The sequence below is a fragment of the Diabrotica undecimpunctata genome, chromosome 1, assembly GCF_040954645.1.
Source record: "Diabrotica undecimpunctata isolate CICGRU chromosome 1, icDiaUnde3, whole genome shotgun sequence".
NCBI classification, from domain to species: domain Eukaryota; kingdom Metazoa; phylum Arthropoda; class Insecta; order Coleoptera; family Chrysomelidae; genus Diabrotica; species Diabrotica undecimpunctata.
The window spans coordinates 8,691,089-8,714,090 of NC_092803.1; the positions used below are offsets into that span (position 1 = coordinate 8,691,089).

General features: G+C 32.2%; 2 protein-coding genes across 2 annotated transcripts in view; both read left to right on the top strand.

Annotated features, from left to right (window-relative positions):
• Sema2a (Semaphorin 2a) overlaps positions 1-23,002 on the top strand; it is a 1,119,544-nt gene that overhangs the window by 850,743 nt on the left and 245,799 nt on the right. The window lies entirely within an intron of this gene.
• LOC140437614 (uncharacterized) lies at positions 7,992-10,123 on the top strand. The gene is made up of 3 exons (XM_072527227.1): positions 7,992-8,221; positions 8,461-8,873; positions 8,931-10,123. Exons 1-2 carry the CDS (start codon positions 8,127-8,129, stop codon positions 8,864-8,866), a joined length of 501 nt encoding a protein of 166 aa, XP_072383328.1. The 5' UTR covers positions 7,992-8,126; the 3' UTR covers positions 8,867-8,873; positions 8,931-10,123.

The window sequence follows — 23,002 nt, forward strand, 5'->3', positions numbered from 1 at the left end:
GGCGGTAAATTGGGCGAACATAAAGGCTAGCTCAGTCTGTTCGTGGACGTGAGCAAGATATCCCATCTACGTGTCGTCTATGACACTCCACGCTCGATGAAATGAATGTGAATGGTCGGAAGAAAAATATTTAACTCTAATCGGGTTGTACCGAGACTATACTGTGCTGTGAGATCCCCAGGATGGGAATTTCTTTTTTCTTTATTGGTCTTTGGATGGAGACAATTGGTTGGATAAGTAAAAACAATTAACTTTTATATCCCCTTTAAATTTATATCAGACAATTTCCTATTTCGTTCATTCACTCAAGTTTCTAACCTTCCTATTGAAAACACTATTGGTGACTACAAAAACGATTGAACAACGGTTAAAGCTAAATGATATAAAAGGAAAGACAGTCCGAAACACTACAACCAAAATCCTGCCACATAGCATTCACACACCACTGCTTGGAAAAGGCAGTTTAAATTTTCCGTTTGGTACGTTTGAAAAACTCATGTCCAAAAAGACATCTACGATGAGAATTAAAAAAAAAAGAAGACGGTTGGATGGAAATCGTAAGAGGTATGGACATATCGGGACAAATATGCAAAGATAAAATGAAAATTCTGCTTTTGGGATTTCGAAGAGAGAAATCAAAACAAAAAAAGCAGTGGGACTGGAAAGGGTAGGAAACTGAAGCATTATTAAGTAGTATAAGATAAAACACAGCAGGCAAGCAAAAGCGAGGAGGGCTTCTATAGTATTTGAGAAGATAATGAAATAAAGTATATGCTGAACTAGCAACTAATGGTGACGACATGTTCACTCAAAGGTTCGTTGAAAACTGTGGAGCCCACGGCAAGAGTAGGGGGCGTGTTTCATGCATGTCGTATCCATTAAAGCAGTTGCAAAAGCGCGTAGCGTGAGAAATTCGCGAACATAGTGGGTACCCACTTTAATATGTAATTGTATTGTATCTATTATATATAGTAGGAATACGTAAAATCTCGTGGCTTATCAATCACCGTGAATGGTTTGGTTGCAGTTCAATTGAACTGTTCAGGTGCGTAAGCAAGAATATAATTGCAAGAATGATTTCCAATCTCCGGTAGGATCGAAACTTGTAGAATAAGATCTACTTACTATATATGTGTGGACTGTAGATACGAATATAGCTTTATCAAAAAATTTTCTTTAGAAAGTCATTGTAGAACTGAATATGCCAGTGCCCACAAAAAATTGATGAATGTTAGGCTACATAATGGAGTGCCAAGATTTTCTAGATACAAATGCAATTTGGACCTGGAAAATCATTTTGGCTTTACAACCCTGTGTGGGTCCTAGCCTCCCCAAGAATTTTTCTCCAGTCGTCCCTATCCATCGCCTTCCTCCGCCAAGCACGTATTTCCATATTTCTCATGTCTTCATCGATGTTATCTAGGAATCTTGTTGAAAAGCTGTAATTAAATAACAAGGATAACTGTAATTATTTGAAGCATATAATTATTAGCCGACAGTAAATAACAACGGATATACAATGTAATACCGTTTTGACGATGTCTTTGCGTTTGTTTTTTGTGATAACATATTCATTAGCCCACCCTCTTTCATTGACCGATCCATACATAGTAATTTAACCAATAACAACGAAGGTACGATATAGTGCCCTTTTGGCAATGTTGCCATGTTTGATTTTATTGTTGTCATATTCAATATCTCCAATAGTCCAGAGATGGAAGCCCCAAGGAAACAGAACAAGAGGAAGGCCCCGTAAAAGATGGATAGACGACGTAGAGAGGGATCTTAAAACCATGAACATCAGGCAGTGGCGAAGGAAAGTATCCGACAGGGCAGAATGGAAGAACATTGTTAAGCAGGCCAAGACTCATAAAGGGTTGTAGCGCCATTAGAAGAAGAAGAAGAAGATATTCAATATCTCATTCTCTTTCATTTGACGTCTCATACTTCAAAATAAGACCAATAGCAAGAAGGATACAATATAGTACCGTTTTGAAAATGTCTTTTGATCTGTTTTTTTATGTTAACGTATTGGATATCCCCTCCTCTTTTATTTAACATGTTACACGTAGTAATCCGACTATTAACAACAGAGAAACGATATAGTGCCGCTTTGGCATTGTCTTTGCATTTGTTTTTTGTTCTAACATATTCATTACTAACTCCCCTTTCCATCGATACCTTGCACGTTGTTGTACGTTGAGTCGTTTAGACGTTACAAGCTTAGTGTCCTTTTGGCAATGTCTTTGTCTTTGTTTTTATGTCTACGTATTTGATGGCCCCTTCCCTTTCCATCGATACCTTGCACGTTGTTGTACGTTGAGTCGTTTAGACGTTACAAGCTTAGTGTCCAATGTCTTTGTCTTTGTCTTGTCTATGTCTATGTCAGTAGATAAGGAAGCGGGGTCCTGAATCACTTTGGTAACCTGTCCATCAGGGTCTCCGATGCGAAGGTATCGATGCCATGATTTGACCTTGGGGGTGTACAAGAAGTACAAGAAGTGATCGACAATGACCAGAGGGTTGTAAGAACTGGTCGCTTATCGCTTGATCTCTTCTTCTTCTCTCCCGAAGAAGTGATCAACAATGACCAGAGGGTCGTAAGAACTAGTCGCTTATCTCTAGATCTCTTCTTCTCAGCCGAAGAATTGTCACCTACGTTACCTGTATGTTTTTACACTTGTCTCTTCTTTGTCTTACCTGTCCTGAAGAAGTAAAAGAATCGGTCGACAATGACCAGTGGGGGTGTCTTTGAGTGGAACGGACCACCTTGTATGTCGAGTGCAAAACTCATCGCTTATCGCTTCATCTCCTCTTCTTTTCGTTAAATTTGTACAGGGTGATCGAAAAAATAAATTTTGTATTGAGACTTGGAAATATTTTAGGTGTTGTTGCGTCAAAATTTTTTTTTTGTGTACGATGCTTAGATATATCTGTATAGCCTGCCTAGCCTAGCCTGCCTAGTCTTATCTTTACTTGTAGGAAAAGGAAAAATAACTATGTATCACATAAATGCTTTATTGTGTATATATATTTTAATGATATATGTGGGTAGATGTAAATAAAACAATATTGGATTGATACTATAAATTTTATTTGTTTTGAAACAAGTTATTTATCTGATTAAAAATATACACTCTACTGTTATAATGTATATTTTTCTTAACCTGTCGATAATAGTCCCTCGTCACAGAATCCATGTAACTCGCTCTCACCAAGTTATCATGATGTGAAGAATGACCCCGTAATATTTGGGAATCGTACCGGTCCTTGTACCTGACCACTTCATTGGATACGATTCCATCCCTGATCTTCTGGAGGGATTCGCGGTTCTTTGGAATTACATGGTCTAAAGGCTGAAACATAAAAATAATTAATTAAGAAATATTTGTTTTACAAATACTACTACCTTTGTGTGTTATGATTTAGGCATGGTTTCGAAACAATACAAGTCAGGTAATATGGCTCCATGCATCTCTAAAGAAGTTTGACAAAAACAAAAGAATTTTTTACAGTTTTCACACCATAACGTTCCATACATTTTGATGATAGAAGTAGTAGGTTGGGTGTATGGTATTATTTTTCTTCTTGTATTCGATTGTAATTTTATAAATCTTTTTTGGTCGGTAAAAACTTTTTCCCATGACAATTTACTTTTCTAAAGAAAAAAAAAACAGCTTTAATTACCGATATATTTTTTAAGTTATATGTGAAATAACTTACCACACCATAGAGGACCCATTTTAATTTGTAGATTAATCGGTTAAAGAAAACCTGATGTACAAAAATAGAAAGATAATTTAAAAAACAAACTTTTATTTATTACCAAAATAATAAATAAAGAATAAGGAACTTTTTTACTATCAAACGTATTTAAGAATTATTTATCATTGAAACCCCATGGTAAAGTGTCAGTGCTTAAAAAATTAACCATTCTTTTATCATCATATGGACTAAGTGCAACTTTTCTTTGAGTTATTGTATAGACGTCATGTTTTTTGGAGACAATAGAATTTTGGGAAACCTCTACAATTGTTTTTTTAAATAAACTTTTATAATAATCTTCATAAGTTAGTTCCTTTAAAGCTGATTTCTTAATTCCTTTTGCTTTTTTAATTTCCTGATCCTGATTTAAAGTTTTTATCGTGTACATTTTTGAGCGCAATCCTATAAAATGTGTCATAATTTGACCTTTGTTTTCATCTTTCATCAAGCCCAATACTTTTTTATTCCTTAAGGGAATGTTATAGACATTATTTTCAGTGTACTCTGATGTGTCAAACTTATGAATATCCTCTTTAATATGAGCATATATATCATCAACAAAAAACTGATATATTAAACTATCTGTGTCCGTGTATAATAACTTGGCTTTATCTTGAAATTTTTTTTTAATATAATTATAATGGAAGTCATACAAAATTGTTTTCGAAATATCTAAAATACACATCCCAATGTAAATAGGTTTGTTAAAATTAATTTTCTGTTTTTGCATTTCAATTATTACCATATTTTCATCAAATATGGTACAACTATGAAAATTCGGTTGGGAAATGTAATAGTTAGCACCGTATGTACCACCCAGTTTGTTTACAATTTTTATATCCTTATATTTACGTACATTCTCTATACTTTTGCCATACGGAGCGTTTATAAAAAGTTTGAATAAATTTTTTTCAAATTCATTTTTGCTCTCCTTTCTCAATTCAATGTTTAAGTCAATATATTTCTTTAACCAAGGTGATTGTTTAAATTTTAGGCATCGATGAATCTTAGCAAGCTTCAGTCCCAAGCTAATAACTTGTTTTAAATACATATAATGAATAACATACTTCTTTTTATCATACAATGTCGTTAAGAGTTTTTTAATGGTAGAATTAGAAGTTGGTGGAGTTATGTGTTCTGGACACAATGGAAAATCTTTGTGTGAATTAAAAAGTTCTTTTGGATACTCAAGGTCCACTTCCAGCATGTATCCGTATTCACTATCATTGGGACAATTTAATATATTGTAATTGTAAATATCATTTAAGGGTATCCATTCAAATCCTCCATAAGGAAGGAAATAACTCATAGCTGAACCATATAGATTGTTCACATCAAAGTACATTGTATAAGAGGTCTCTTTACCAGGATTATATTTATCACCCATGTACTTATTGTTCGCTTCTGCATATCTGTTACTACATTGTGACACTCCTCCTCGTTTTGCTTTTTCAAAGAACAAAACCATTTCGATATCTGTTAAAAGCTCTAATTCTACATTTGTTACTTTTAACATGGCATCAAATGCTAACCCTGGTAAAGTAAAATAATGCAAACTATCTAAACCGTATGTTTTTAAACACATCAGTCTAAAGTTTTCAAAAATATCACTTAAAAGTAATACGTCAGTTTTTAAATATAATTCCGCGTACTCTTGCAAGTTTTTTATCTCAAACGTGTTCCAAACAGTGCATGCGTGTTGATAATCCTCATGAGTTATTCCTTCATTATTAATTTTACTAAAGAAACTATCAATAGGTGGCAAGCAAGTATCTTGCAACTTTTCCCAATTATCGAGGTATTCATATGGGAAAACACCTTTTCGTTTAACTAAATTAAATTTAAAATCATCTTCAAAGTACCTTCTCGTTATTTGTTTTTGATCATCATCTAGATTACAGGAAAGTTTATCTAATGAATCAGACATAAATCGAAACGAATCTATAAACCTAAAATTAATATTTGTATTTTGAATGTATTTGGTAAATGATATATACCTCTCTTTGTTTAGAGGAAGTAGTGATATATTACCTTTAACGTTATTATTAAGGCTTTTAATTAAAAAATGTGCGTCATAGCCAGAGAGATTATGAAATGCAATCGGAATTGTATGTGTATTTTGATAATTAGCATTACAAGATCTATGAGCAGCTCCTCGAAATTTTCCTGTAATATGACAATGATCTCTAACTTTATCCAACGGATCGACTATAGGTTTAGTGCAAATATGACAAACAAAACTCAAATTAAAATCATGTCTTTCTTTATCAGTTAATGGACCTAACTTGTTGAATTTTTGCAATAAATTTTCTCTAGTTATTCTCTTTGCTATCTTTTCAAGTTCTCTTACAAACCACACAAGACAGTCGTGACCGGTAAATGATTTATAGTATGATAAGGAATCATTATAAGAAGATTTAAAATAATAAGCTATACTAAAAGCTTCATGCTTTTGAGACAAATAAGTTTTTATATTAGGATCATTGTTATTGTCAATGCATTTTATAAGAATACTTTCTAGATCAGCATAAATAACAAAAGGAACAAGTTCTTTATGTTTAAAATTTTTAAATTTCATAATATTATTCTTTTCTGTTGGTAAAACCATCTTAACTGAATTTGAATTAATACAGTCCTCTAAATGATTTTGTAAGAGTGCATCATTACTAAAATGATTAAAACATCTTTCACAAAACCATTTTTTGTTTCTAACATTTTTAACTTGTTGATTTACTAATCTTGAAAAATTTTTAATATAAGCAAAATGAAATAGATCTTTTCTACACAAAGGACCATCATCCTCATCACTACTATTATTATTTGTACTATTATCTTGAGAATGAATTAAAAGTAAATTAATACGAGGAGAAAAACTAGTCTTACTTAATAGCAAAGGTAAAATTTCCTTTCCTGTTCCTTTTGTTGTAAAAACATTTATTGAAAGTTTATTTAAATTTTCAAATTTAGGGATATCTTTTATGTCAATGGGAAAACTGATATTATGATACTTTAATATCTTACTAAAATGAGGATAAGATGAGGTTCGTGTAACATTGATTTTAGCAGGATGTAACGCTGCAACAATTGACCAGAGAAAACAATAAGGATCAGAATTTTTAATGTTAATTACACTCTTTGTATTGCTTATATATTTAGGTAATTTAACATAGGTGGAAATACCACTCAGTATTGGATTATACCTATTTATATTAACTTTTAAATGTAGAATCTGTGATAGTGCCCAACCACTATCTCTTTCTTGAAATTCCTCAAATTTTTTTAAAATCACATTAATACAATTAATTTTATACCAATCCTTGAGGTCTGTATTTTGGTCAATTGTTACATTTTTGGTTGAAAAATGTTTAATAGAGGTTTCACCATTTTGTGGTTTGATAAAAACACCATATAAAATCAAATTAACTTTTAAAAGACACGACAACAAACTTTTTCTAATTTGAATTGAAAAACTCCTAAAAGCTTTTTCCAAAAATATTTTGGGTTCTTTATATTTTAAATTGACTATTAGCCCTGTTTTTATTCTACTATTAAAACAAGATTCCACATCCTGCCACAATAAACACCTTTTAAGAGTTTTTCTAGCATTTAGTCTGTTCTTAAAGTTTTCAAGATATGTTTTAAGAATAGTTAAATTTGCTTCTATACAGTGAAAATTTTTAACACAAGAAACCCTATTCTTTAAACATTTATTCAAAATAAAAATTTGTTTTTTCAAATATCTTATTACGTTTCGTAAATCAGATTTTCTCTTAATTAATCTACTTACCGATTCCATCTTCTCTACAATCTGGTTGGAAAGTTCATCGACTACTTGCTGACTCATTTTTTTTCACTAGTAACTGGTTCAACTTAACTTGGTAACTTTCGAATGCACAAATAAAACCCAAATATTAGGATGCTCTCCAATTTATACTTATCCAGTAAAAAAAAAATCAATTGACGTATTTCTGTAACTTGTTATTCAACGTGATTATATTTTAGGATCAAAAAGTTTAAATTTATCAATAATTCTGCAAACTAGTTGTTATTAAACGTGATTGTATTTTTAGAGGTCAGAAAGATCAAATCTGATGCAGATAAGTTGTTATTCAATGTGACTGCATTTTTATGGGTCAAAAGATTAAATCTGACGCAAATAAGATGTTGTTCAACGTGACTGCATTTTTATGGGTCAAAAGGGTTAACTCTGATGTAAATAAGTTATTTGCAATGTTTTAAAATTACAAAGTCAGTTTAATGTTAAATTGTTTTTTTTTTCTCAGTTTCTTGTTATAAATACAGACAGTCGTTTAAGACTAATCCAATTGTAAGTAGCAAGCAGTGAACAAACAACATCAAGAATGGCAACAGTACCCTGTCAGTTGGTAATTTTAACTGAAGATCCGGTTCATTTTCCTATTGAAACGGCTTTCCTTATTATAAAGGAATTGTTTGTGTAAGTATTGAGTTTATTATTTATACACTTTTTTCCTTGTTTATTTCACCATATTTGCATTTGATTTTATTGTTTATCTAAATATTTATAATAATTTTATTTTATTTTGTTTTACCTCTTGATATTTTACTAATTTATCTAATTTCTTTTTTCTATATTCTATCTATGTATTTTTTATTCTAATGATCGTATTTTAATAACATTTTTATTTATGATTGTTTAATTTCGTTAAATTTTAGATATGGTGTCAAAGAGGTGTCTCTTAAGGGAAGTAAAATATTTGTGAGTCTCAGCTATACACCCAATAGCAAAAGTCTTAAAAAGAAATTTGGGAATCTTCCGGTTCGGTATATGAGGACCAAAGTAAAGACAGAGCAAGAATTCCAAATTTTAGAGAATGTCGTAAAAAGATACAGATTTAACTTGTTGGACGATGAATTGGAAGAGTTTGAGCGACATCAACAAGTCCAAAAGCAACTTGGGTTGAAGAGACCACTATACATACAAGAGGCACCGGATGAGGCTCTTGCCTCAACATCAAGCAAGAAGCAAAGAACGGTTCCTCCAAGTACAATAGTACATATAGAAGAAGAATGTGATGAGAATGATCTGAATATAGATCATTTTCTAAGTCAAAGGACATAATAAACAAGTAAGTGCTTTCTGCTTCCCACTAGAAAAAAGGTAACTAGTATATATTTTATTTCAGATATGTGTTGGTATTGGAATGAAGATTGAGCGAGAGGAAAATATTTTTGTATGTATATCTGTGTATATATTTTTATAGATTATAATAAAATACTTTTTAATAATATCTCTTTATTTATTTATTACTTACAACTTTTATTCTAATAAAAAATATTGATCAATTTTTTTTCTATATCGACCATTCTTTATTTCACTGTCTTTAAAAATTGATAAGAATCCATAATTCTCTTTCCAGCATATCGAACATATTTTTTTTAAATCTTCAAAAGTCATATCTGTTCCGACGTGGTCATTGTAAATGTGTTTTAGGTTTAAATCGTCTTGTTTGAATACAATTAAAATATTTGCATTGTCTCTTATAAGGTGTTTAGGTATTTTTGCATAACTCTGACTCAAATAAAATGGATCCACCTGAGAATGTCGAGACATGCTAAAGTATTCTCGAATAACATCTTGGTTGTCACAAGCAACATCATCAAAGATAAAAATTGAATTGGGCTTCGCTTCAGATGGGTGCATTATATCCGTACTTCCACTGTAAGTATAATATCCTATTCCTTTAATTGGTTCTAGCAAAGTTTCTAAATATTTGTACTTTGGTTGCATTAATGATTTTGAGTAAATATACACATTTTCAAATTTTAATCCATTAGCATGTTCCAATAGACTTATCATCACATTGGTCTTACCACAATTTGAAGGGCCAACTATAAGACATCGAATAGTTGAAGGGAACAAAACTCCATGCTTTTTAAACTTATTCTCAATTGGTTCCAATAAATTATTCTCCACATCAAGCGTAGTCTTTTGTTTTACAAGCTTCATGTCTGGTATCAATTTAAAAATAAATGTCTTGTGTGTATCTATTAATAAAAGACTATTTTTAATTTTTATTTTTTTATTGTCAACACTTTCTACAATATTTATACCAATAATGAATATTAAATACATTGTTTAGAGCACATTGTAAATTTTCATTGTTATGTTGAAAACATGGATGTGATTTAAAAATATGATTCATAGTCTCATCGGAAAGTATATTAGGTTCATCTTCTACACAATCAATGCGATTTTCCATGAATTTTTCCAAATATTTTTTTGTTTCATGATTTCTTACCAATATTGTTTCGTCTAATACGTTGTCGTGTAAAAATTTTGAAATTTCTTCATATTTTAGATGAGTATCACAAAAATGCCAAGATTGCCAATTTAAACCATGGTTTTGAACACATTGTTGTTCGATACATTTTATATATGACTTATTTATCATTGCTTCTGTTACTGGTAAAACAACCATTCTGTGTATAATGTTTTCAGTAGTAGGATCTAAAATAGCAATTTCCCTACAAAGAAATACATCTTCCCCAGGAAAAGAGAATCCTTGGATATCCACAATGAACATGTTTTCACTCTCTCGATATTCTCTAACAACAAACAAAATCTTGCAAGTGGAACGTCTTTTACATATTTTTCTATCCCCTCTTTATTATATTGCGTCACTTTTATCTATCCATGAGTTGTGAGAACTATCAAAACCTAACCACTTGACAAAAATTTTATTTTTCTTTCTCTTTAATACCTTTTCAACTAAATAACTGTCTTTATGTTTAACTTTTTGTAACTGGTCCTTATAAAATCCCCCAAGAATTTCTTCACCTTTATAGTCTTTTAAATAATATGTAATAGGGTTTCCCAGTTTTATTTTATAAACAGTGAAAATTTCATTAGACCAATTTGGATTGTATTTTTTGTCAAAAACTCCTCGATGTTTTGAAATGCGTACATGATCACCAATATGAAATTTTTGACTTTCCAAATCGACAATTTTAATGTGATTGTATACAGTGTTTAACAATAGTTTTTCATGCTTCTTCTTAACATCCACTGGTTTCATTCCTATTGTTCTGTGAACTTTATTGTTGTATTCATTAACAACTTGTTGTAAAATATTAATCCATTTGTAGGTACCGTTGAAACTAAACTGTTTCCAAATCATTGATTTAATCGTGCGAATAACTCGCTCAGCAATCGCAGCCTTTTTCTCACTGTATACATTGTAATGATTAATATTATATTTTTTCATCAATTTTTTCATATGTGGATTAAAAAATTCAGTTCCCATATCTGTTTGAAGATTATTTGGTTTTTGCTGTTTAAACACATACTCCATACATTTGGCTACTTCAACACCTGATTTATTTTTTAGTGGTAAAGCCCATAAAAATTTTGAAAAACAATTTATTACAACCAAAATATATTTGAAATTTCTGTTTGTATTTGAATATTTTTGCATATCAATCAAGTCGGCTTGGAACAAATCATTAAGAGATTTTATAATAATTCTTCGTCTTTTAAAGTTAATTCTTGCAGGTTTGTGTAACTCATTAACGATATCTCTTTTAAAAGACATGATATTTATTCTATAATGTTTGCCTCTTTTAGTTCTTCAATAATTGAATTTATTTCATTTGTATGTCCTGTATGGCCAGCTAGCTGTGAAGATAGTAATAAACGTAATCGCTCTACAAGTTCATTTGGATCATCCCAGTGGACGTAATCGATTTTATTGTTGTTTACTTCCATAACCAATCCTTTACCTTCTGTTATTGGTGCAATTATTTTTTTATATTTTTCTAATCTACTACCATCTATCTGTTTACTTGATCTGTAATGCCTTCTGTGAGCATTAGTCGCTACAACTATCTTTTTATAGTTATTCTCATCTTCATCTGTAAAACTAGCTGGATATTTCTTAAACAAAAGCTCATATAAACCTGGTGTTCCCCTGTACCTTTTCTTTTTTAAAAGAATATCAGCACCATCTAAATCTATTTCAGAATTCCCAATCAGTAGCTTTTCAGATGTTTCATCAAATCGAATTCCATATTTATGATCAAATTCTTTGTTTAGAACATCAGCGTGCATATTTGTAATATATTTCCTAGGCAATGGATCATATTGATCCCAGTAGTCTACACGCGCCTGGTTAGCAATATCTTCAAATCGATTTTCAGAGTGTTTATCATTTTTAATCTGTTCTTTTATATCATCCACTTCAATGTTGTCCAATATCGATTGTTTGATTTCACTTGTTTCAAAGTCAGTAGTTTCATTATCGTCATCATCGTTTTTAATGTACCTTAAAGGTTCATCGTTTTTTGTTTCATTTTCTGGACTGGAATTTTGTGAACTATTTAACTTGTTCTCGATATTTTTCAAGTGTTTTGTAATTGGATTAAATAAATCTTCTTGGATTATTTGTCCTTGTTTTAATTGTCTTAATTTACTTTGGATGTTTCTCCGTTTAGTTATAAGTTGTCTTTTCAAATCTTTATTCATCGTAAAATGTAGGTATTCGCTTAACTTCTGAACAGCTCTGGATCAGGTCCCGAACAGGTCCTGATCAGCTTTGAACAGGTCTTGAACAGGTCCTGATCAGCTTTGAACAGGTCTTGAACAGGTCTTGAACAGGTCTTGAACAGCTTTGAACAGGTCTTGAACAGCTTTGAACAGGTCTTGAACAGGTCTTGAACAGGTCTCGAACAGGTCTTGAACAGGTCTTGAACAGCTTTGAACAGGTCTTGAACAGGTCTTGAACAGGTCTCGAACAGGTCTTGAACAGCTTTGAACAGGTCTTGAACAGGTCTTGAACAGGTCTTGAACAGCTTTGAACAGGTCTTGAACAGCTTTGAACAGGTCTCGAACAGGTCTTGAACAGGTCTTGAACAGGTCTTGAACAGGTCTTGAACAGGTCTTGAACAGCTTTGAACAGGTCTTGAACAGGTCTTGAACAGGTCTCGAACAGGTCTTGAACAGCTTTCAGATTTGGTACTAGTCTAGCCCCCAATTAGACACTTATGTCAACAAGGTTATGAAAATATTTATTGTGTACAGGGTGTTAAATAAGAGTAAACTTTTTTTTTTAACTTTTTATTTATACTTAAAAACCCAAAGTACAGATTTGCTTCATTAGATGAACTACAGTTAAAACATTTGAACTACATTGGTTAGAGGATTATAATTAACAATACGGTCATGTATAATTATACAATAAGCAGTTGTGTTAGCTGGTATATTCTTATTAGTTTCTATTTCTATTCTCATATCGACACTTCCTGATTTAATTGATTCATTTTGTCTGCTGCAATCAATAACAAATATCGGAGCAACAGCACAGAATTGTAACATAGTAAGGCATGGATCTCCTATGGATTTGTAATAGTACGACGGTTGAAATTGTGCATACATTTCATATGCAAGGGCATAATGTCTTTTACTAAAGTTCAAGTTCAAATTGTCATACGGGTACATTTCAGAATTTAGAAATAGCTTTAAGTTTGTAAGATTACAGTGATCAAAATAGCTGTTCTCTTCTTTTATTGCATTCTTTTTGGCAGTTTGTAATGCAAACAAAACAAATCGTGGTCTCTCTAATAGACTGGTAGTTTTTACATTCCAGTTAAATTTCATTGTCTGAGGCAGTAGAGGAATTTCATGATATTCCCAGCTTCTATATGCAAGCTCCAAACTGGACCCATTTTCAATAAATTTATATAAACGTAACTTTTCTGAATCGGACACTTGAATATGAGGCATTTTCCATATTAATTTAAATATTTCCACTTTTGGTTTCAGTTCAGTTTCTACTGTAGACATTACTGCATTTAAATCAGTTGAACTTCTTATCAATACGAGTTCTTGGCGTATGTTAATAAGAATTTTTGTAAAATCTTCAAAAAATCCAAGTACAAGTTTGAGTGGAATACAAACATTAAAATTTCCTGCTTTATCAGCAACTGTTGGTGTGTCATTAATACTCCAACCTATACAGTTGTATCGATTAGATTCAGTTTGTGTGAACGAAGCATAGTTTTTCATTGTCGTTGTTATACCTAAATTTCTCACTCTATCTATTACACAGCCTCCAATTTCATATCGTATTTCATCAAATAAATGCATCAAACCATTATTAATAAAGCGCAAAGTATTGCTTTCTTTCCCATCATTCGTTAAACGTCCTTCAATATACAGATAACTCTCAGAAGGTAGGGTGTATATATCTTGAGTCTGAATTGGTATTCTTATTTCATCACAATGATTAAAAGTTGCATTGGCATAGGGTAAATGACTGTGCATTTCTCGACTCACAACTGAATTGTCAACCAATACACGATCTCCAATATTTAAAATGTTAAAACTCATATTCACTCTTCTTACAAGTACACCTCAAGAAAATCCCTAGTATTCTAGTATTAATAAAAAACTTTATTCTACACCAAGTATTTCTTTTCTTTTTCCCTGTCACTGTCGTAGTTGTTGTGTTTTATTTTAAATCCTAGTGAGGTTAAAAAGACTTTGTTTTCTGTTGTCAACGGTTTGAGAGTCTGCTTGTCACTAATGTTTTTATCAACACTCTTAATATTATATACACTGTCCACACCTGGATTAAATTTGCTACAGTTGTAAATTAAAACCATTATTTATACTTTTTTTAAATGTAGTCTTAACGTAATAACTTCTCGTGTGAAATTAACAAGATTACCGTCCTGGTCAACTATTTTAATGAAAATTTCATCAATATATCTATTTGTGACAGGTAAATAAATTACCTTTTTTGGAATTTCCACAATTTTGTAACCCGGTAAGACATTTGGATAAAACATGTGGATGATATGACCTTGGTTTTCATTGACGTATGAATTAGTGATTAGATTACATTCCACACAAATAGAATTAACCTTTGTGATATGCACAGGATTCTCAGCTACATGAGTCTTTAAAGGTGAGAGCCGTTTTGGTGTAAATCCCAATAAGGGAGCAATGGTATTTGGTTTTTCAAAATGGATTACTTTGTTGCTTTTTATTTCACATTTGAGTGTATTGTTATTAATTCTCAATATCAAACTTGTAGGTTGATCTATATTATGATTTTTTCTAGGCACACCTTTACCAATTGTATTATTTTTTTCTTGACTCTTTCCTTTATTAATTTCTGTATCATCTTTATCTGGTGTTTGATCTACTTTTAATTCTAATTCAGTTATTTTTTCAGTTAAATAATTTGAAAGATCTTCGACTTCATAAGAACCATGTGGAATCGTTATATCGTAACCATCTATATAAAACTTGTTGTTTGTTTGGTCTACATTTGGAATTGTATTGTATGACATGAAATCTATTAAACCTAGTACATACTGTTCATTTTCGTTTAAAATAATTGGTGGGTAAATTTTTGTTGATAACACCGATTCTCTTCCAGATAACACAAAAGTGTACGACATGTTCAAACGATAATCATAGAGTAAATAAAAGAATATTCTTTTAAAAAGGGTATTTATTTAAAAAATCTAAACACAATTGTCCACAATTTACAGTGTTATAAGTTTGATAAATTTTATGATTATAAACAATTTGAGAATAACCATTTGAATTAAAGTATGATATAGCTTCCAACGGTGGTCTCAGATTACCAAAACTATCAAAATATACGACTTTGGATTTATTCTTCTTGTAAGCTGTCCAATGAGTTCCAGGACCGTCTTTATTGTCTAAATTAATAATTCCACTCTCATGTTGCCAAATTTTTTTCGGAAACCCATTTCTCATCATTACACCTCTAAAATGTGGGATTTTCATTAATTTTGCATATTTTTGTAACTCTACATTTGTCAAAGCATGTTTTGGAATTTTTATTTGATCCATTTTCTTATTCATAAAAAAATACCCATTCCACTTTTATATGGTTTCAAGTATAAACCTTTTCCAATTGCCAGTGCTTCCATTTTACGATTATGACGTTGTTTTTCGAGTAAATCTTCTTTAGCTGCTTTTGCTTCGTTAATAGTTTTAACGATAGCTGATGTACCCCCAGCAATAGTGCCCAATGCGCTCAACCCAGCAAATATCGGTATTAGAGGTAATATACCCCCAGTTTTTGGAACTTGGATTACTCGACCACGTGGTTTTTTAATGTTTTTGTAGGATTTCACAATTCGTAATGCTTGTTGAATAGCTTCCCTTAACGTTCTTGGTTTGCTTTCCAATAGTTTCTTTCTAATGTCTCGAATTACTCTCAATAAACTAAATGACTTTTGCTTTGAAATTTTTCTTTTAGAAGATGAGGAGGAGGATGTGACCTTTCTTTTAGTGCTGTTTCTTGTCTTTTTCTTATTACCAACCATCTTGACTGTTTCCAACCAACTACCCATAATACACACAACAACAAGTCTTTATTAAAAAAAAAAACGACAATAGAAAATGTAGCATATATTAATTATTATTAATTACATAAAAAATTTTTAAAATTACTGTCTTCGAACGTGGTTGATTCCTTCGATTGGAAATGGTAGCGGTCTCCTTCCCAATGGGTAATCGGCATCTCTATGGGGTTCTAAATGGTTAAGCCTCCCTAGTTGTTGTGCTTGAACACCCTCATCTCTTTGCCGATACCTACTAAATTCTCTCGTGAAGAGTCTTGTCCTGGCATTGTCTCTTTGCTTACCATGGAATTCAACAACACAACTCTTAACTCCCATTTCACTGTTATCTTTACTTTTTTTCTCTGTTGAACTGTTAACACACAGCTTATTAACAACGATACAGATCAGACTGAATTAGTTATTGGTATATGTGCGTATATATATAGTATCTACATATTTTTTTATTATATTTTTTAATTTAATACAATTTACTTATTATATCTTAACTTTTTTCTTAACTGGATCATCATCATCCTCATCTTCATTGTTTATGTCTCGTTTTCTTTTTTGGGTATTGTTTAATAAGTAATTTAAGTTGATTTTTGCTTTTTTGACACCAACTACATTGTCATCAATTATTTTTCGTTTTTCTCTTCTTTTGGAAAGAAGGTCATCATCATCATCAACAAAATCATCTGTAATGTCCACATCCATATTATTTTCTAATTGTTTTGCTCTTTTATGATTTAAAAGCTTTTGTTGTATTTTTTGTTTATTTTTTTTACATTTTGTTTGCGTTTACTTGATTTGGAAATAGTTAATCCTTGGAGTAATAAAGTACAATGGTCTATATTTTCAGTTAGTTTTTCTAAATTATTTTTAGCTTTGTTCAATTCTTTATTACAACTTTTTGTTACAGCTTTATATTTAGTAGAACCTAGACCCATACCTAATTTCACTTTTGCTTTCATTGCACCAGCTACACCAAGTGCTGCCAATTTTTCGGAAAATGCTGTATTTTTCGATCGAAACTGTTCAAGAGCTTTTTCACCTAGAATCTTATCAGCCTTATGTCGTTCGGATAGATCTTTATTTTGAGAATATGCAATATCATGTTCACGACACGCCTCGTCTAATCCATTTATTCCCCTATCTCCTCGTGCTAGTCGTTTCTGTAATTTGGTGCCGGGTCCACAAAACCTATAACCTCCAGGGATGTGCATTTCGAAAGGTAATTTATTAATGACAGCGTTTAACATATTGGTAGCGTACTCGTAGACGATTTACAAATTAATACATAGTTATTCTAAATATAAGTCTTTATATATTTTTTCTCTTCTTCAGACAACTGACCTCACATTTCACCAAACATACTACTTGGTATATTTTTAGCACCAGATCTGGATCTCAAATATTCTATGTAGTCACAGTTTATACAATTCCTATTAGATATTTCAGTCTCCCCACCACACTTTGGACATTTATACTTTACTGGTACAGGCATACTTATTTCTGGATAAATAGATGACTTGGGTTATTTTTGTCACCACCAAATTGTCTAAATATACTTTTTAAGTAACAATTTACACAAAGTGTATTTGGAATCTCAGTTTCACCACCACACTTTGTACATTTATATGTCACAGGTACAGGCATATTCAAAGGGTAAAAAAAATGAGCTTTATGTTATATTTACAGCTATTTTATTATTCTAATTTTTTATCATGCGATTACATTATTTTTTATTGTTGCGGTCTCTGTCTCTTTACATACATTCTACTAGGTATAATTTTAGCACCACTCTCTTCCTTGTACACCTCTTCCAATTCACAATTTATACACAGGTCATTTCGTTCTTCAGTGTCACCCCCACACTTTGGACATTTATGTTTCACAGGAACAGGCATATTTATTGTTCTCACTCACAATTTATTTGTTGTTGTCGTTGATTCTCTGAAAAATGGGATACTCTTTCTACAAAGGCACAATCGGGACTAAATTTTTTGTGATCTTCGATTATATTGTCATTTGATTCCCATTTGTAAATCTCTACGCCACACTTGAAACACTTTACTATATCTTCCACTTGGAGAAAGTAAAATCCACAAGCAGCTAACTCTATTTCAGATTTATTCCCCTTCCAATTGTTAAAAGTTGAGAGCCTTGAATAAAACTCGTCTAGCATGTACACCTCAAGACACATCTTGATTACTGACAAAATTTTGCTGGATACATTTATTTAAAATAAATAACTTGTTTCAAAACAAATAAAATTTATAGTATCAATCCAATATTGTTTTATTTACATCTACCCACATATATCATTAATATATATATATATATATATATATATATATATATATATATATATATATATATATATATATATATATATATATACACAATAAAGCATTTATGTGATACATAGTTATTTTTCCTTTTCCTACAAGTAAAGATAAGACTAGGCAGGCTAGGCTAGGCAGGCTATACAGATATATCTAAGCATCGTACACAAAAAAAAAAAAATTTGACGCAACAACACCTAAAATATTTCCAAGTCTCAATACAAAATTTATTTTTTCGATCACCCTGTACAAATTTAACGAAAAGAAGAGGAGATGAAGCGATAAGCGATGAGTTTTGCACTCGACATACAAGGTGGTCCGTTCCACTCAAAGACACCCCCACTGGTCATTGTCGACCGATTCTTTTACTTCTTCAGGACAGGTAAGACAAAGAAGAGACAAGTGTAAAAACATACAGGTAACGTAGGTGACAATTCTTCGGCTGAGAAGAAGAGATCTAGAGATAAGCGACTAGTTCTTACGACCCTCTGGTCATTGTTGATCACTTCTTCGGGAGAGAAGAAGAAGAGATCAAGCGATAAGCGACCAGTTCTTACAACCCTCTGGTCATTGTCGATCACTTCTTGTACTTCTTGTACACCCCCAAGGTCAAATCATGGCATCGATACCTTCGCATCGGAGACCCTGATGGACAGGTTACCAAAGTGATTCAGGACCCCGCTTCCTTATCTACTTATGTCTATGTCTTGTCTTTGTTTTTGTGTCTACGTATTTGATGGCCCCTTCCCTTTCCATCGATACTTTGCACGTTGTTCTACGTTGAGCCGTTTAAACTAGCATAAACTAACGGTCTATGAAATTAACAGGGAAAGTATTTTACAAGTATTATATAAGTATTTACATCTCCTCCAAGAAGGTTGGCAACCATCATCGCAATTCGCACTTGCGATACCGCTGCTCTAAAGAGATCAGCAGAAGTGCAGTTAAACCAAGCTCTTGTTTAACCAGGAGATGCGTCTTCTTTCGCGTAGGCGAAAGCGTCAAAACCATAAACACTGAGCTTAAACAAGCTTAGTGTCCTTTTGGCAATGCCGCCATCTTTGTTTTTGCTTAACGTATTCGTTACCCCCTACCCTTTCCGACGATACCTCACACGTCACGATCCGATGAGCCGTCGCGCCTCCACCACAAAAAGAGCCAAAAATGACCCGAATGGACCTTAGATTTTCTTATGGAGATTTACATGGGAAAATGACCGATTTTGGGTTAGAACTCTCACAGCCCTTTTACTGCCGACAAGCCTATACTATTAACATCATAGCAAGAAAAAAACCGAAAAAATGAAAAAACAACTGAAGCGTCAGAAACATGAACCCATGACAAAAAGCTATGAAAAGCTATAAAATGCTAAAGCTATGAACGTAAAGTACTCATGTTCAGAAGAATGGATTATAACGGTGTAGGCACTACTACAGTTTTGTGATCTACTGATGAAAGATGGGATACATTATGTAAATCACTTGTTCATTTAATATTATTGATGCAAGAAGTTATTCTCTATAAAAAGTTTTACCTGAATTTATTTCTAAAATATCACCGTCGTTTACCAAAATGTTTCAGATCAGTTTCCGCGTCTTATATTTTTCACCGGCCTTTTTATATTCGTTACAAACTCATCTGTTACTATAGGCACCTATAGGTAAATAAATACCGAAAACTATATATTTCATTTTACTAACAATTTGTAATGAAGTTTTATTCCAGGATGCCGATCGCCGGTAATTTCATCGGTCTATGGCGGGAAATTTACGGTTTATAACGGTAATAAAATGTTCTAATTGTCATTTATTTTAACGCCGTTCGAACACGTATCGATGATATAATGAACCGGTGCAAAATTCGCTGATATATCGCAATTGTCGGCCCTGGGTCAGCATCCCGGTGCAGGGAAACGTATCTTGTACCGCTGGAACTGAATCGCTAGAGTTGGGAAATAGGAGGACTGACAAATAAGTTTCGAGATCGATTTTTTGTAGACATATTTCTTACGTTTGGGATTGTATAACTATATTTGGTCACCTCTTTCGAAAGTTCTCTTGGTAGGATACATTTCCAGCCTGACCTTTGATTTACCTTTTTGAACTTTTAGACTTTTACGAGCAAATTCGTAGACTTTTTACAATTTTTTTTCAGTCAGGGATGAACGTTCTTCGCAGGGTGGTAATCTTACAAAAATCTTGAGGTAGTTCCCATTTCTCTTCCGGTGATCCTCATCGATGGAGAATAACCAGTCGCTTCATGTTCAGGACTTCTATAGGTTAGCAGGAATAGAGGAATTTAAGTATCCCAATCTTTTTTATTAACAGTGACAAACATTCAAAGGTATTGACAAACAGTTCTATTATGTCTTTTTAACATTCCGTCTGATTGCGAATGGAGAGGAATAGTGTGAGTTCTCGTAATGCCCAAGATTTTCATTATTTGTTGCCACAATTCTGATTCAAATTTTTTTCCTTGATCAGAATGTAACTCTAGAGGAACACCATGTCTTAATACGTCGTGTGTAAGTAACAATTGATAATTGATCCAGTAAAATCTGTCTTGAACTGTAGCAAAAGGGTTTTTTAAACTTCAAAATGTCCTCCAGAAAAGCCGCTGTAAAGTTCTTGCAACACACTTTTAATAAGTGATTTTTTTCAGTACCAGCTGTCTACCTACTTCATCGGGACTTTTCCACTCTTGATAGAATAGATCGATGAAAAGATACTGAGATTCTTATTGAACCCATTTATAGGTCCAGTATATTTGGTTATTCCCTACCAAATAGGTCCTCACTCTATCCTCAATCAAGCAGAACCCATGGGTATCCTGCATTGAACGTTACCGTATAGCGTGGATCTGCACAACCGAATATTTCGATTGCGAGTGCGTTTGGTGCTTCCGCTGGATTGAAGTGGAAGCGAGTACAAGTCTGCGTGCGATTGAATTCGCGTATTCCATTTTGTTTGTTAGTAATAATAATTTTTCTTTTACAGGCGTCCGCCGGGGAATTCACTCTCGCGGGATCCAGACGGGCACATAGAATACATTTTATTTTTATACTTCTTTTTACTTATCTTTATCACTTGTTTGTATTTGTTTTAAATAATTCAATATGCTTGTTATTTAAAAATAAATGAGTCACCTTTTATATACTTTCCATGGTTGTAATAATTTCTAAACAAAAACACTGTTTTTCAAATTCCTTCGGAACGAATCAACAAAGAACTGGCTTCGCCCACCTCTATAGAATTGTTACTGTAATTATACTACGGGGTTGACGCGATGGGTTAAACACATCAGTAGGTTTAGCCTACTCGCAAATATGTTCTTCCTATTGACAATGATTGGTTCTATTTTGACGTTGATTCTCGGTGAATGGATAACTTTGTTTACCTCCGAATTAGGTATATTAGGCCTTAGATATTTGATAGTGAATATCAAATAACTGTTGTATTAAAATATTACTGTTATTTTGTATTAACACAATACATATTTTACTTATTTTAGAGAAACATTAGGAAATTAAATCACTGTTTAGAAAAGGTAAAGCTTACTGACCGTTGGAACTTAGTGTCATAGTAAAAGATCGACGACTTTGATCAGGAAGCACACGCCTCTGATAATACAACTTCAAGTATACTATTAAGTACTTAAGACGAAGAAAAAGAGTCCAGAACTGAAAGCAATGTTACTTTGTTTCTTGTGTTTTTTCTGGCCGCGAGTAAAATATTTTTAATTCCAATTTCAACCATTGGAAATGCATTGCAGAAGATATCAATGTCTTCTATATATTCTAAAGGTAGTTTCTTTTTCTAATGTTCATAATTTTCTATTTGAAACAAATTTGCACCCAGATAGATGATTTTTAAAAGGAACACAATGCTTAATTTGAAATATAATATTGTCACAAGTTTATTCCGCAGGTAAATTCAAATTCCTCATTTCTGATGACGCTATTTCTAATGTTAATAACTATATTTTTTTTAAACTGTAAATAGCATATTGCAATTTCACAGAATCCGTGTCAATGTTCTACAGTTAGTTGTATATTGTGCCAACATGTGGCATTACTTTGTAAAAGAAATCCAACCAGGACTGGAATGCCGAATCATTAAACCATTTGACGAAACCGGCGACTTAAACTGTGATTTTCGTGTTATATATTTTAGGATTTCCATGCTCATTATTTTTGAAACATTCTAGGATGCTGTCTCGATTTACAAATACAGTTTGTATCACTCTAGACTGAAAATTTCATCGAGTTTGCGATATAATTCGTTTTTTCATCACTTGATTTCATGCTGTTGTTTTGTCCGGAGAATTAGAAAAAAATTAAATATAGAAAAATACAGAAAACCATTTTTCCTTTACTTTATTGCTTTATTACTTTATTTACATGTAAATTAGCTTATTACGACACTTTATATGCAAAGCGACTTATTTCCACCGAGTTCGTGCAAGAGATCTTATTGTCAAAACAAAATCAATTTTTTAAACTATTTGTTAGCTATTTTAGAACCAATACA

Bases quoted from the DNA above. Each gene is read 5' to 3' on its own strand.
- LOC140437614 (XM_072527227.1), top strand. From the start codon at position 8,127: ATGGCAACAGTACCCTGTCAGTTGGTAATTTTAACTGAAGATCCGGTT. The intron at 8,222-8,460 runs GTAAGTATTGAG...GTTAAATTTTAG, and splicing joins ATTATAAAGGAATTGTTTGT to ATATGGTGTCAAAGAGGTGT.